The 17,151-nt window shown below is 38.1% G+C and overlaps 1 protein-coding gene across 1 annotated transcript in view; it reads right to left on the bottom strand.

Moving 5' to 3' along the window:
- Positions 1 to 15,334, bottom strand: part of CD96 (CD96 molecule) — a gene marked incomplete at its 5' end in the record, with an annotated part of 90,908 nt that extends 75,574 nt beyond the window's left edge. The window contains 3 exons of the mRNA XM_081085991.1: positions 433 to 557; positions 12,978 to 13,334; positions 15,274 to 15,334. Of these exons, the coding sequence (XP_080942117.1) occupies positions 433 to 557; positions 12,978 to 13,334; positions 15,274 to 15,334 (543 nt within the window). The remainder of the gene's footprint in view (positions 1 to 432; positions 558 to 12,977; positions 13,335 to 15,273) is intronic.
- Positions 15,335 to 17,151: the final 1,817 nt, after the last annotated feature.

The raw sequence follows: 17,151 nt of genomic DNA on the forward strand, positions 1-17,151 counted from the left end.
AGTATTTTATAAGCGTTAGATTTCGTGTTTCCCCACATAAAGCAATGTTGTGTATTTCCCAGGATGTGATGGTAAGCATTCTGAGAAAAGGGAGTCTATCCCTAGGTATACATTGTTGGTAAAACAAACATTTGTGAGTAGGGGCTTCTGGAGATGGCTTTTCTCCAGGACACCATCACATGCTTTTCTGTAATGGGGGCTTGGCATATAGCTTGAAATAGAAACTAACCTTTAGAAACTAATTTCTAAATCAGTGCATGCACAGACCCAGAGACTTGCTGAGTGCCTCCCCACAACCATTCCCAACCTGACCCATAATACCTGTCCCTCATCCAGTATGTGCTTCCTTCGCTATTATTATTTGTTATTCATTTTTATTTCATTAATATTTAAAGATCATTGCAGGTATTCACTGAAAAGGGCAGCACTTACCACCAACCATGCAAAGGTGAACTCAGATGAAATTCCTGAGGAGATATTTTGAAGGCATGGTATTTTCAGAGTCTGATTTATCTCTATTTCTATTGTATTGTGGCTTCTCCATTCTTCCTGTGTAACTGCAACAAAACATAAGGTGGAAAAGACATGGATCTGTGATTGGTTTATAAAGTGCCTTTTATCAAAGAAACGAGAACCGTTTTAGCATAAAGATTCATCCATCCTCAGGGCATACCTATGAAGTAAAGAGAAGAAATCCCATTAGAGTCCTTACTGTGTAAATGGCAAAACAAAGTCACTAAGAAAAATCACCACTGAAAAATTATAGGGACTCTTTCCTAAAAGAATTAAGTTCACATTTTGACATGTTCCTCTGATTTATCCCTAAATTCGTGCTTTAGTCTTCAGATCACATTTCCTTAATCAGATAAAATGTAAAACATTAAATCTTAGCCTATAATTGCCTTTTAAATTTTAATAGACTTAATAGTTTTATGTCTGTGAACCTAAAACAGCAAAATGAGTGGAAAGTACAGAGAGTTCCCATATTCCCCTTGGTCCCATGCTTGCACAACCGCCCCCACTATTAACATCCCTAATCACAGCGGTATATTTGTTACAATCATGACCCTACCCTGACTCATCTTTATTACCTAAACTGCATAGTTTATTTACATTAGGGTTCACTCTTGGTGTTGTGCAGCCTATGGGTTTTGACACATGTATAATGACGTGTTCACCATTGTGGTATCATACAGAACAATTTCACTGCCCTGAGAATGGTCTATGCTCCATCTATTCATCCCTCCCTCCCACCAAACTCCTGTCAACCACGGATTTTTTTCCTGTTTTTATAATTGTCTTTATAGAGCTTATAAATTCCTTCAAGTAAAAAATGATACAGGAAAATATATAAGGAAAATCTAGGGAGACATCATTAACACATTGGTTTCATTTTTAAAGTGATAAGGGATAAATAGCTGTCTATAGACTTTTTTGTGTGGAAAGTTTTATACATACACACACACACACACACACACACATCCATTTTTTATTAAACTAAAACATCAAATAATAATCCTATATACTAAAAGGTTAATATTCAAATTGTCTCCTTGACCGGGAGTTCGACTCGGAGTTTGACCAGGGGGCCAGGCTGTGCCACCAACCACCTGTGGCCCCTCCCTCCGGCCACCCCCTCCCCATCAGCACCTCCACCAGCCGGACCCCACCGGTGCATGAATTTGTGCACCAGGCCTCTGGTATATAATAAAAACAACTTTAGCATCCTAATATCTTAAAAACCTTATTTTTATATATATATACAAATCTTGTTTGTGTGCATGTGTTTCTCATACTTTGCAATCCTATTAACCAAAAGATGTTACCTATGAATTTTACTTAAAAATGTTTTGCATGATTCTTAAACAATTTGTGGTTAACATTTTTAGAGGCTTTATGTCATTCCATCATATATACCCATCGTCATTTGTTTAGTCACTTCCAATTATTGAATGATTATGCTCTTATAGTTTGGATTCTTACTTTATTTAAACTATTACACTCTATATAGCAAAGATCATCCTATACTAATAGCTTTTTTGACCATTCAGCTACTTAAGAATAATTATCACGAGTATGATTAATGAATCATGGATTAATATTCTCATTATTATCAACAGTATATATATTTAGAGTGGAATATTTCTCAGTTTGAGGAGGGTATATCTACCTAGCCTTTAGAACTTTGTTATAGTTTAATTTCTCATAAGTTCCAGCTATTCTTTCTACTCTCTCCTCCTTCTATGCTGAATTGAAACCAGGCCTTCCCATCAGGGAACATCTTCCCTGCATCATTTTCAAATAATAGCTGCTTATTTTCTTGTACCCTTATTTCCTCAAGATCAGGAGTTGTGTCAGCACCTTCCTTGCTCTCCATTGCTACTTTCAAGTATTACTCCAACCCCATAACTTAAAAAAAAAGCACACCTTCCCTTTATAGTTAAAGACATTTAGCTATAACAGTATTTCCAAATAAAGTTCTTTGTATACCACCATCACAATATTTTTTGCCATATTTGCATACCATCACTATTACTATTTAATTTTATTCTTGAAAATATTGTAATTGTTTTACTTAAATACATTTATTTTAAACAGACAATTATCTAGGCACTAATATTTGTGAAGTCCATAAAATCCACCTTATATATTAATTATATTTTAATGTACATTACCCAAATACATAAGTATTACATTTTTGTAAATTTTGTCCAGATTGTGAGGTTGTCATAAAAGAATTAAAAATCTATCAAAAACAAAAACCTAAACATATAATATCAGAAATTGAGAAGCAACTTGATGGGATTGAAAATCTATTGTACATTACAAAAGATGAATTCATGAGATGGAATAGAGAATTTATAAAGTGAATCACAGAAAAGAAAAAAGTAGCAAATATAGAAAAAGACACATTAGGGATGTTTATAAATTTAGGTACTTTTTTTTTTACAATTGAAACCTAACAATTTTAAATGTGAATAAAAACACCATGGAAGTGTTAGAAATAACAACTGCATCCCTGTGTAGTCTGGAAATGGGAAAGACTTTTCCTGTGATTCAGAATCAGGACCAACATGAAAAAAGAGTGAAATATTTTATTTCATAAAAGTAAAATTTATTCTGCCCTGGAAACATTATCATAGAAAGCAAGGAGAGACAACATACTGGGCAAATATTTGCAACTTATATGCAACGGTTAATAGCTTTCATATATGGGGCATTTTCAGCATAATAAAGATAGTAACCATATGAATCAAAACTCATAATGGGTTTAAATTATATAAATTCATGACACTTAACACAAAATAATTACTGTCACTTAAGAGTGCTAGTGAACCAATTTACTTTTACAACTGGTAAATAAAGGAAAGGACCAAGTAAGTATCTGTTCTGCTTTTCATAGACAAACTGTATATCATGTAAATAATTGGTGGATAAGAGAAAGTTTTCTTTATAAGAATACATCAGCTAATAAATGAAGGAATGGTAGATTTAGAACATCTGTTTGGCAATCCATAATAAATTAATGGATCTAGGTAATGTTCATTAGTGGCTGCTTATATTACATGGCCAGATATTATGTGCTTCTGATGTAATTCTATAACATCATCTATGATGTACTCTTGCCAAAAAACAAAACATAAAAACAAAAACCTTAATGTAATCAAATCTCTGTATTTAACCAAAAGGTGACAGAGGAACATACAGATATGGGATAATCAGGCTACAGATAATCAAATTTACTCAACAAATACATCACAAAAGAAAAATAAGCAATGTAAAATAGCCTTCAGATGAAAGAGATTTATTAAATAATCACAACACATGGAGATTACTTGAATCCTAATTTAAACCAAATGTAAAAATAAAGATTATAAGGCCAACTAGATATTTGATGACAAAGGGACTTACTAGTTTTGTTGTTGTTGTTGTTTTTTAACTCTGATAGTGGTATTATGGCTACATATTTTTTCAACATCTTTATCTTTTAAAGATTTATCGTAAAATTAATAGGGTATCTTGATTTTCTTCAAAGTATTTTGTGAGGGGGCAGTTGATAAGAGTTTAAGGAAAATAAGATTGCCTATGAGTTGATAATTGTTGACGTTATATGTTTAGAATTTTGTTATAGTTTCATCTCTCATAAGTTCCAGCTATCTTCATGATACTATTCTATGTAATTTTGTATATGTTTGAAATTTTCCACAATTAGGAATTTTTTAAGTTTTTTCATGCATCACCTGAAATCATCTCGGATACTAGCAGCTATATGTAACACACTTGAGAAAAATTAAAGAATCCCTCTCCTCCACCCCCCAATTCATTCCTATTACCCAATGGTTGTAAAACTGTGGCCTGTGGGCCCAATTTGGCTTGCTGCCTGATCTATATATATAAAAGCCTAATATGCAAATTGTCCCCACCAGAGTTGGACCAGAGACCAGGAGTTCGATCGCTTGCTATGATGTGCACTGACCACCAGGGGGTAGTGCGGAATGAAGGAAGGCCCAAGCTGGCAGCCAGCAGCTGGGGAAGGGAGGCCCTGGCCAGCAGCCAGAAGGCCCTAATCGGCCCTGATTGCCAGCCAGGCCTAGGGACCCTATCCACGCATGAATTTCGTGCACCAAGCCTCTAGTTTTGTAAATAAGGTTCTATTATAACATACATATTGTATACAGGTGCTCTCATGCTACAAAGGTGGAGTTGAGTAGTTGTAACAGAGACTGTATGGACCACAAAGCCTAAAATATTTACTATCTAGCCCTTCAGAGAAAGTTTGCTGACTCCTGCTCTAACTTTTCCTCATCCATTATTCCCTGATACAATCCTGGGTAATTTCAGTGACCATGTAGATGACTTATTCAATACCTGGCCTCTCAGTTCTTTCCACTGTCATCTCCATCACTGTCTCCACTCCATTTCAGCCACGTACTCTCACAGTCAAATCTCAGGCCTATCACCAGGCACTATTGCTCCACCTACAAAATCACTAATTCAAACCTACAAACACATCTTCTTCTTGTGCAACTAGTCCATCTCAACTGTTCTCTGACCTTATTGGATATTTTAATGAGTTGCTATCTCTACTTTCCCTCAATCCATCACCTGTCTTCTTTCTTTTCTTCCCTCATTATCAAGCTAAACTTCCATAGTTTCTGTCATTTCAATAATATTCTTTCTAATATCCCAAATCCCTTGCCTTTTTTCCCCATCTGTTTAAAGAGAATTGGACTGTGGTAGACCCAAACTGTTTACTTTTTAATGCACAGACCCAAACAGCCAAGCAGTGCTGGAGAAAGCCACAGTGCAAATTGTTTTCACTGCACTTTCATACCACAGTCAAATGAATGTTCAATATCCAATACATTTACTAGTACCTAGTGAACTCATTTTCCTTCTATCTATAGAAGGTATTTCAAACCTCTCCAAATGTCTTTTTCTGAAGCCTCCTTATTTGCCTGAAGATAATCTTCTTCATTTTAGAGAAAAGATTACAAGATGGCACATAGCTTATCATATGTACTCATCCTAGTTTCCTTCTCTCCTGGTATAATAAAAAAAAAGTTCTTTTTTCCATTTCAAGATAGTCCTACTACTAATGTTATGGATCTCAATGCCTCCATCTTCTCAGAAACTTTAATTTATTTAATTTACCTTTTTAATTGCATATTTAACTACTCTCAACTGCATCTTGCTTATTGGCTTTGAAACAACAGTCAATGTCTGTCATTAAATAAAACCATCACTGCCACCACCATCACCGTGACCACGTGAATGAAAATCCTCATTTAAGTTCCCCTACCCTTTGCATTACTACTAACACATTTCTTAGTTGTGTCAATATTTTGCTGTTTTCACTTCTTTTTTTTAAATTTTGTTGATTAAGGTATTACATATGTGTCCTTATCCCCCCCATTACTCCCCCAACCCCCCACTCATGCCCTCACCACCCTGTTGTCTGTGTCCATTGGTTATGCTTATATGCATGCATACAAGTGTGGGCTTGTTTTCACTTCTTTGACTTCTATTCATACCTCTTCTCCTTTCACTCTGACTTCCAACTCTAATAATGCCACAAAACAGCTCTTGTGATCAATACATTTTGTTTATAAATACAGTACAATAATCATTTTGTCCTCTCAGAAACATCAGAATCAGTGGCTACTTCCATTATTAAATACTATTATTATTCTAGGTTTTTATAATATAACTCTCCCAATTTTACTCCTGCCTCTTTAGTTACTGTTCTATTCAATTTGAACATTTGTTTTTCTCCATCCATCACTATGGACTCTGTTGAAGGGCCACATTGTTTTTCTTAGTTGATTTTCTACCTCTATATGATTTCTTTCACTTCCAGAACTTCAGTTAGCACCCACACTCAGGTGGCTCACCAGCTTATATCTTCTGTTTAAATCTTTATCTAGATCAGGAATTGTATATCCAGTTGTTTGCCTGACATCTTCTGTATGTTTCAACTTCAAGTCTAACTCAACATGGATGAAGTCAAATTCAAAATAATCCCGATGCAATCTGTTTTCTAACACAATGAGTAATTTCTCATTTTTTCCTGTTCTACATATTTGAAACCAAAGCATCATCCTTGACTGCTTTTTATTCCTCACTCCACATAAGCAACCTGCCACCAAATTCTATAGGTTGATTCTCCTACATATTTTTAATCTGAGCATTCTTCTCCACCTACTGCCACTTTTCTCAGTTTTACTGGTATCTCTCACCTAGATTTCTGTCATTGCCTTCTAACTGGCCTACACTAACTATCCTCTCAGCCCTCCTCCAATTCATTCTCTAAATGTTGGCCACAATAATCTCTTTGACATGCAAGATAAAACAATAAAAATAAAAACAAGCCACCTTTTAATAAGTTTCCACAGTTTTTAGGGTAAAAACAAAGCTTAACCAGACTAATCAATCTCTCTAGCCTTATCTTCAACTGCTTTCCTTTCAAACATGCTCCTTTAAAAAATAATACCTTTTAAAATTCCCCACAGTTGCCATATCTTCCTCCTACCACAGAGTCTTTGAAACTCTGTTATCTGTAAAGCTATATTCCCCACCATTACCTGGTTAATGCCTGATCAAGTGTCACTTCTGCAGGAAACCTTTCTTGATTTTTCTGTTATGCCCTCTTGTAACACTGTCTGCTTTCTTACTGAAGAGCACTTCTCACTATTGCAATTTGATATTTGTTTTATTATTTGATTAATGTCTGTCTCCTCTCATTGGACTTCCTGATTCCTGAGGGCAGAGTCATGTTTAATGCATACCACTGTATCCCTCAAGCCTAGCACTAATATATTTGTTAAAAATATTTGTTAGATGAAGAGTTAATACAATTTAAGAAGAGCCAGCATTTAAGTTCAAGAACAACTTATGCTACAAAAACATACATAGATCAGTGGGACAGAATAGAGAGGCCAGAAAGAAATCTACACATATATGATCAACTAATTTATTACAAAGGAATCAAGGGTATTCAGTGGGAAAAGGACAATCTCTTTTATAAATGATGCTGAAAAAACTGAACAGCCACATGCAAAAGAATAAAACTGAACCTCTACCTTACACCATTTACAAAATTCAACTCAAGATGGATTAAAAACTTGAAATTTTTTTTTATTTAACAGTAAAATGAAAGTCAAAAGGAAAAATCAGTAATTGGAACTACAATAAACTAAAAACTTTTGTACATCAGAAGGAATCATCAAATGAAAAGGCAACCTACTGAATGGGAGAAAATATTTGCAAATCATCTATAATAATAAAAGCATAATATGCTAATTCCGTGGTTGGCAAACTGTGGCTCTCAAGCCACATGTGGCTCTTTGGCCCCTTGAGTATGGCTCTTCCACAAAATACCACATGTGGGTGCACACATACAGTGCGATTGAAACTGCATGTCCCATGCTCAGAAGTCGGTATTTTGTGGAAGAGCCATATTCAAGGGGCCAAAGAGCTGCATGTGGCTCACAGGCCATGGTTTGCCGAGCCGCAGTTTGCTGACCACTGTGCTAATTAGACCAGACAGCCAAACAACCTTCCAGACATCATTCCAGATGTCCTTCCAGATGAAGCTGCCATGGCGGAGGCCAAGGCAGAGGTGGTTAGGGGCAATGAGGCAGGCAGGTGAGTGGTTAGGGGCAATGAGGCAGGCAGGCAGAAGTGGTTAGGGGCAATCAGGCAGGCAGAGGCAGTTAGGAAAAATCAGGCAGGCAAGCGAGTGGTTAGGGGACATCAGGCAGGCAGGCAAGTGGTTAGGGGTGATCAGGCAGGCAGGCAGGTGAGTGGTTAGGAGCCAGCAGTCCCGGATCGCAAGAGGGATGTCCTGGATTGTGAGAGGGTGCAGGCCGGGCTGAGGGACCTCCCCCCACACCCCTCTGCACACGAATTTCGTGCACCAAGCCTCTAGTATATCTAATAAAGGGTTACTATCCAAAATATATAAAGAACTCATACAAGTCAATAACAAAAACAAACAATCTGATTTAAAAATGGGCAAAGGAATTGAATTCACAGTTTCCCAAAGAAGACATACACATGTCCAACAGGTACATGAAAAGGTGCTCAACATCACTATTCATCAGGGAAACGCAAATCAAAACCACAATAAGATGTCACTTCACAAGTGTTAGAATGGCTATTATCAAAAAGACAAGAGATAACAAGTGTTGGTGAGAATGTGGAGAAAAGGTAAGCCTTATACGCTGCTGATGAGAATGTAAACTGGTACAGCCACTATAGAAAACTGTATGGAGATTCTTCAAAAAATTAAACATAGAACTACCATGTGATCCAGCAATCCCACTTCTGGATATATACCTAAATGAAATGAAATTACTGTCTCAATAAATATCTGCATTCATATGTTAATTGCAGCATTAGTTATACTAGCCAAACATGTGGAAACAACATAAGTGCCCATCAATGGATAAATGGATAAAGAAAATGTTCTAATACGCAATGAAATATTATTCAGCCATGAAAAGGAAATCCTGCTATTTGGAATAGGATGGATGGACCTTGACAGCGTTATGCCAAGTGAAATAAATAAGACAGAGAAAGGCAAGTACTGCATGATTTCACCTATACGTGGAATCTAAAAAATAAAACTGAAATCAGAGATGCAGAGAACAGATTAGTGCTTGCCAAAGGTGGAGGTGGGGGATTGGAAAAATGGGTAAAGGTGATAAAAAAAAGTACAAACTTGCAGTTATAAGATAAATAAGTTCTAGGGAGCTAATATACAGCACGGTGACTAAAGGTAAAAGTACTCTAAGGCTTTTGTTGTAATCTGGGAAATTAAAGTCACATTATACTCTTTTAATGAATCCTAATAACTACAAATTTTAACATGCATCAACATCATACAATCTTACAACATCAATAAGTTGAAAGCTCCTAACCTAAGAGGAAACCCTGTTGAGAATGAGTAAGAAGCAAACACCAGCCCAGCTGCCATGACTCAGTGGTTGAGCGTCGCCCTATGAACTAGGAGATGATGGTTTGATTTCCAGTTGTGGGATTGATCCCCAGTAGAGGGGGTGCAGGAACCAGCTGATCAATGATTCTCTCTCATCGTTGATGTTTCTATCTCTCTCTCCTTCTTCCTTCCTCTCTGAAATCAATACAAATATATTTTTTAAAAAGAAGCAAACACCTGTGGTTACCAGTTCAAGACTCAGGCACAGAAGACAAGAAACCAGGGGAAAGGAAAGTTAAAAGGCATGCTAAAAATAATTGATTGAGGGTTTACATGATTCAGCTCTATTATTGCACCTGCTTTTGTATCCTGTGAGATGGGCTAAATTTTCACACCCAAAACACGAGCTAAAAACCACTTATGCTTCTACGGTACAGCTGTTATAGATTTTTTTCTCTTTATATTTTATATTTCACTTTTCGGTTGGGCTTTGACTTGTACATATTTTAGACCTCTTCATAGTTTCTCTGAAATGGAGAACAGAAAATACAAGTATGCAAAGTTTCTTTCAGGTCTACAAAAGTAATATTTGCTTCATAAATGGTAGTACAACTTAATTATCAAAGTTTTATAATTCATTACTAAGCTGTTCGAATATTTTCAATTAAAACTCACAGTGCAAGTCTAAAAAAACAATATTTATTATTTTCTACCCTCATCCACAGCCTCAGAGCACTGACTAACACAAAGGAACAAAATATTGTGAAAAGAGAAAAACATCCCTTCTCAGCTAAGCCCTCAAGGAACAGGGGAAAGGAGTTAGCACGCCCTGTTGTGTGAGCAGAGGAGGGAGTAGAATAACCCATATGACAACAGAAAGGAAACAGGAAGAGGTCCCCACTGCCTCTGGTCTCTCAGCATTTTCATAGTTAGATTCTTATATGTCACTTCAGTTTGCATCTATTTATGTACATCATAAATGTTTGCAACTCATGTGTGCTTTGCCCACCCAACTAGCTTGCAAATGTAAAGACCTCTCAGGGATTTAAGAGGGAAATGGCACGAGTATGAGAAGTGAGAGAAGATCAAAAGAATAAAGGGGGAAAGGATGTATCATTGTGTGGGGGCCTGACAGGGCTTTTGAATGGCAACTGCCTTCTCTGAGTGAAGCGTCTACCCCTTAGCTCTATGCCAGGCTTACATTTTTAGTCGCTCCACAGTGAGGAATTTTTTTCCCTTCTTTCTATTTTCCTCCCTTTCTACCGAAATACGCAACACTAGAACCATTTTCCTAACACCAAAGCCATTGCTTTTCATCCAATCCAGTTGACCTGCAGCAATGCTAAATCAGAAGACGGGGGATTTTCTAACCACACAGGATGCAGACCTGGCACTGTCTGTCTATTGATGTGCAGTTTTGTTTTGTAGCTACAACTGGGCCCCTTGGGTTACCCTTTATTTTAAGAAACACACTTTCATTAAAGGCAATACCACTCTTCATTTTAGAGAACATACTACCTCTTCTCCATTTCTGACTTCATGTTGAAGATATCATGTTTCATATAGGATCTGCATCCTATTTCCTAGAGGCATATCAATCTATGTTGCCAATCTTGAAAAGTAAACAGTAAGTCCTCGGATATGTAATAGTATAGTTTCCAGATCTAGGCAGAGGTGAAAAATCTATGTCTAAGCCAAGGTCAATGTGTACTTGTGCTCATATATAATAAATGTACTCTTGGGTTCCAAATTAGGCAAGTATAAAAGGAGGGAGGGGGATTCATTTTTCATAAGAATTGAAAAATAATTTACTCAGTACATATTATACTTAATGAAAACTACAGTTTACCACACTTGTAACCTTCGCCAGGAACCATGCTAAGTGGTTCACATAAATTATCTCTTTTAATCATCAAAATAATGCTATCTATGAAGGAGGCACTGTACCTATTATGTTTGTTGTATAAGGAAACAAAAGCTTAGAGACTTTAAATAACTTGGCAAAGATGATGTATATAGTAAACGACAGAGTCAACATTAAAATCTGAGACCCCCGCCTGACCCCAATGAACAAATGATGTTCTCCTTATTCCTATTCACTCAACCCCACCCCTCCCTGTCCCCAGTTGAACTCAACTGCAATTGTTTTTCTGGAAAACAAACAGCAATGGGACTAGAGCATTGTAAGGTGGTGGTGGAAAAGGTTCTAGTCTTTAGGTGGTCTATTTCAATCCCATGGTCTTGTTTCTTGATAATAAATGGAGAGGAGGCAATAAATCCATACCTACTTGCCATGGGCAGCTCTATGCCCCCCTTAGCATAGCCTTTATGAAGTTTTTTTTTTTTTTCTTGTATTACTAGGCCACTTTGCCTTGAGTTAAAAATATTCCATTTCCAGTGCATTTTTCATTTGTTGACTTATTAGTAGAAATAGAAGTATTTTATGACCAAGTAGTTTAGGGTGGGAATTATTATGGTGATTTTCCAGATGGACTCAGAGAATTGGCAGGACAGATCCCAGGTGAAATTCATTTCTAGCCAGAAAGGAGCTAGAACTTAAGCCTAGGACTCCTGCCCGCAGAGCAGGTGTCCAAAGCATGTTTGTGTGAACGCTACGTGTGCAGCAGCCTTGTTGGCACCCTTAGCTACCCTGTACTAATAACATCCAGGGCGCTTCTGTGCATTCCTCCACAAACCTGCTCTGTCCTCCCTGCCTCCTATCTTGGCCGATGGCACTGCCATTCAGGTGTGTGTGCCACACCCCTGGATATCAACCTCAATTCTTCTCTCTTCTTCGCTCATACTGCAATTGTCTTATATTACCGAGTCATGTCTCTTTTTGCCCCGTGCATAAAATTTATCTTTTTCTTTTTTTAGTATTTTTCTTTTTATATCAATCCAAACAACACTCTGTCTCTTCTGAGCTCCTGAGATTGTTTCCTAATTTGTCTCCAACATCTCCTTCTTATCCACCTTCATTTCATTCTTATACTAAGGTCAGGATGATCTTTTCATAACACAAGTTTAATTAGGCTATCAATGTCATACCATCATTTGCTAAAAATGCTTCAATGTCTTCCCATGATAAAAATCAAAACCTCAAACATGGCTGACAATGTCTTACATGATCTGGCCCTTACCATATCTCACACTTCCTCCCCTCATCTCTGCACCACAGTCCCACTCATATTTCCCATTTCCTCAGACACTGCAAAGCCTTTCACACAAGCTGTTGCCTCTCGCTGGGTCACTCACTAACCTCCCACCTCTGAAATGGCGTGAACGTCTAGTCTTTCTTTAGACCTCAGCTTGGACATTGCTTTCTCAGAGACAACTTCCCTGACAGTTATTATATGCTCGCTCACAAGACCATTGCAATTCTTATTGCTTATCGCTGTTGCAATTTTACATGTATTGGTAGAATTATTTGGTCAGTTTCTACCTCCTCTACAAGCAATACTGCTTTCTGTTCAACTTTGCATACTGAGTACCATGCTTGGCCCATAGTTGGCACATAATACATATTTGTGCTTACCATTTTTCTGAATGAGAAGGTTGTAGATTTTAGTCTGACTGCCTAGTGGGTAAAAAATAAAGCTGCACTCATACTTCCCACTGAGTGAGGAGGACATGTTCCTTAAGTGCAGCGTCCATGTTGACACGTTCCCAGGAGTTTCTGTGAAAGTCACCAGTGACTTACAGGGAACCCCACCGGTGCAGTAGAAGCCATGTTGGGGGTGATAAAGGGCAATGAGGTCCTCCTTTTTGGTGACCTTGGACCATTGCATTTGCACCAAGATGCCTTTCTTCTGAGTTTGGCAGGTCAGATTGACATCAGAGCCAGGTAAAGCATAAATGTCTTCTCCTGCGCTGAATTTTCCTTCCCATATTCCTGAAAAGGAAGAACACAAGCCATCAGTTTACATGATTCACATGGAGTGACTCTTAGTTATAAACTTGGATGACTTTGATGAAGTGAGTGAGCACCATGGGAATGTTCCCCCTGGCTGCTTCGGGGATTGGAGAGAGCTCCTGCATGACCCAGATAGAGAAGCATGGATCTCAATACATGTGAGGAGGCATTAACTTTAGGATACGAGAGGAGCTTACTGACTTTTGAATGTTTACTTTTTGGTGGTTGGTTTAACCTAAAAAATAGCAAGATCTCTAGCTACCGGTGAATAAAATCAAGACCATTTTAAAGTTGAAATTCACCATCAAACTATTCTTACATTTAATACAATTGGCTTTTTTTGGTTATGCATCAACAGCTGCATGTAACACTCAAGTGATATTTTCTAAAACTACAAAAACAACTACAAACTCTGTATAGCAGTTTTTAAAAAATATATGTACAAGAGGTGTTTACACATACTGTCATGTTTAATCCTTCTCACATACTAGAGTGATATTATTAACACTCCTTTTCAAAGAGGAAACTGAGGCACAGGCAGATTAAGTTCTTTGTTCAAAGTCATACCTCAGTAAAAGAATATGAAATGGGCTGCCTAGAATCTGCACACTTTCTATAACCTCATAACCTCCAAAATGACCCCCAGCTTGGCTAAGAAGGGTAGGATATTTCATATTCAATATATATGGATTGAAAGGGCCTTTATCTCCATGTAGTTGGAGTTTACGGGGAGAAAAGGGCAGAAAACACCTCAGGTAAAATTTCCACTAGAGATAAATCATTTGTTTAGCATCATCTATAATCAATGCTTTGAAATACTAGATATAAAAGAAGATTCTCTCCCATCAGTTCTCTGACCAAATAGTACAGGACACTTAAAGTATTGCATCTTTGACATACCTTCAATAACGTAGGCCTCAGTTTTAGAATGAACATGGAATACTTTTATAGGAATGATATATGATTGTGACAAGTACCACAGAAGCTAACAAAGGAAAAAGATAAAAAGATGACAAGCAACTGCGAAGAAACAAGGCTCTCAAAGGTACTTGACAAACAGGAATTATTATACTTTTATGGATGCAAAAGCATGGGTAGGCAGAGGTTAGTATAGTTTAATGTATCTCCCTGTGAGCTCTCCTTTGCCGGATAATATGCTTCTGATCCTATCTACTGCATTATATTCCAAAGTCTCATTTGATTTAGAAATTCTCCTTAAAAATCTTAGTAGCTCTATATGAAAAGCAGAGCTAATTCTTAAGACACTCAGGATCACTATAATACCCTCATGCTGTGGGATACAGAACTAATCTTTCTTCCTACCATTTCTAAATAGGCCCATTAGGCTTTGGTTCCCACTGTCATAAGGACCCTGCTATGGCTCCCAGGTGTGTTACCTGCACATGCCTCATTAAATGCAACATATGCTCAACTGCCAAAGACATTCGTATTTGGAGGAGAAATGCTTATTATATCCAAAAGAAGGGAAAAAAAGGGTAGTTGAAAGAGAGAAAAAAGTTGAGCAAAGATCTCGGAACACTGATGGCTTTGTGAGTTATTTATTTTTTTAGTATTCCAGAGCTGTTCTGACTACCATTTGGAGAACATTTCATTTTTAAGAAGCGAAATCTCCCAGTTACTCCAGAGATTCTCTGAGGAAGGAAATGGATAAAAAATGTCTCTGAGCAATGGCACAAGCCACCCATCCCCTTCCTGGTTTTATTGTTCCTTAGTAATCCTTTGTAGACTCTAACAGCTCCCCCATAGCTGCTGCTTAAGTACATAACTGAAAACCGTCGCAACAACTGCCTTTGTGCTCAATTTCAGCAGCAGTCACAGGCATCCTCAATGAGCAAGAGGCCTCCCTCGCCCCCTAAAGTGGCTGATTTGACAAGAAAAGTACAACTGGAAGCCTTACCCCTGACAAAATGTATCTGGATGATGGAATAGACAGCACGGTATGTCCATTTTTTCTCCATCGTCTCCCGAAGGCCTTACAGCAGCATTTTCACCATGATCACAGAAGTCAACTGATGCCTTTAACTAAACAAACTCGAGCCACCCTATTCGCACTGAAAAACCCCAAATCTACCACACGCCCGTGTCTGTTTATCACTTGGCAAGACCCCAGGAAATGAAACGTAGACAGGAAAGTAATGTGGTTCACAGCTCAATATAACCTTCAGCAGAACAGAGTTGAAATTGTTCTCTGAAACCTTGCGTATCACCTTCGTTAAAAGACTTTTCAGAACACACAGATTCTCTCCGTCAGGATCTCTGTGTCAGTCGAGCTGCTTCTAAAATCCAAAGGAAATCACGCAGAGCAGTTCATAATGTGCTTTTCACGCACTTCTTTCAGGAGCACAAAGTCATTTAACAAATGTGAGCCTCGTGTCTTTTATAATCTTTTATAATAGTTTTTCTGTTCAATTTTAAAATGTATTTGCTTTCCGGAATTGCTCCAGGGTGAAAGAACAAAACATTAACACATCAGAAAAGTAACTGAGGGGAGCATCAACTATCAAACCGAACTTTATTGTCTCCCCTCTTGCAGGGGACCCACATTTCCTGGGGGTGGGGGAGTGAGGGCTCCTTTTCTGCCCCTGGTCTGGGAAGAACTGGAAGTTAGACAGGGAAGTCTCCCGCAGTGCTGGGGTGAGGCCTCTTCTGCTCATGGCATAAAAGCTTGTGTCTCAGCCCAAAACCATAGAGAGCAAGCCTGAAACAATCAGAATGCAAAGGAAGAGCAGTTCCTACCTCAGCTAGCCACCAAGCATGTTACATCAGCCCAGTCACTTCCATTTACAGAGGACCAAGATAGGACAACAGGGAAGTGACTCCTTGGACATAATGACTATCCCCTGACAGATATGCTTCATGGTTTTCTAGCTTAGTATAAAATAGACCATCTTCACCTTCCAACATTAAGAAGACAAGCATTAGTTGGAAGACTGCAGTGTTGTGTAATAAACGAAGAATAAAAATGAGTAATATACGTGTCAACATACAACTGTATGGACAATGGGTGACGTATTCTGTGACCTCAGTCTCACTACTACCTTTTGGCAGCACCCGGAAAACCTAAAGACAAAGGCAAAGGTGGAACTTCATTCACGAGGTGACAATTTTTTTTGAGGGAGGCCAGGGAGAGAGAATTTTCACCAGGTTGTATCATGTCATCATGTATTATGACATCATGTCATTAAGTGTGTACTGACCTCCCCAATTCAGGGACTTGGGGTGAATATGAGTGATGCTAAGACATAAGTATCACCTCTGTCATTGAGGGGATTAGATTTTAGCTGGAAGAAGAGAGATTTGCAGATGGTGAAACAGGGCTACCGTCTTCCTGGATGTCCAGGCTCCCCTGTACACATACCTGCCATGATTGTCATACTTACTCTTTACGCCTCAGCTCATGATGTTTCCTGCAAAGGCCAGAAGATGGAGTTACCTATTTCCTAACTTAGGCCTCTTCAAGCATTTACCCCATCCCCACTCCTAACCTGGCCACTAAGTCTCAGATTACTGGAGGTGTTGGGTTAGGTGGTGATGACAAGGATATTTCAGAGAGAGTTGGGGAGTTTAGAGTCTTTGATTGAAAGGAGGAGACATCATGGCACTTTATGCCTTCATCTCTTCCTCATTTCCCCTAGAAATTCCAGTAAATGACAGTGATGGACTATAGAGGTAAAAATAGTTCAATAGATATACTGGGGAGATCCTGAGCTATAGGTTGGTGTCCCTATTAAATTGGGACACTTTGCAAGCCGGGGGAAGAAATTTAGTTACCTCA

This window comes from Myotis nattereri (genome assembly GCF_964212035.1).
Source record: "Myotis nattereri genome assembly, chromosome: 3".
Lineage (NCBI taxonomy): Eukaryota > Metazoa > Chordata > Mammalia > Chiroptera > Vespertilionidae > Myotis > Myotis nattereri.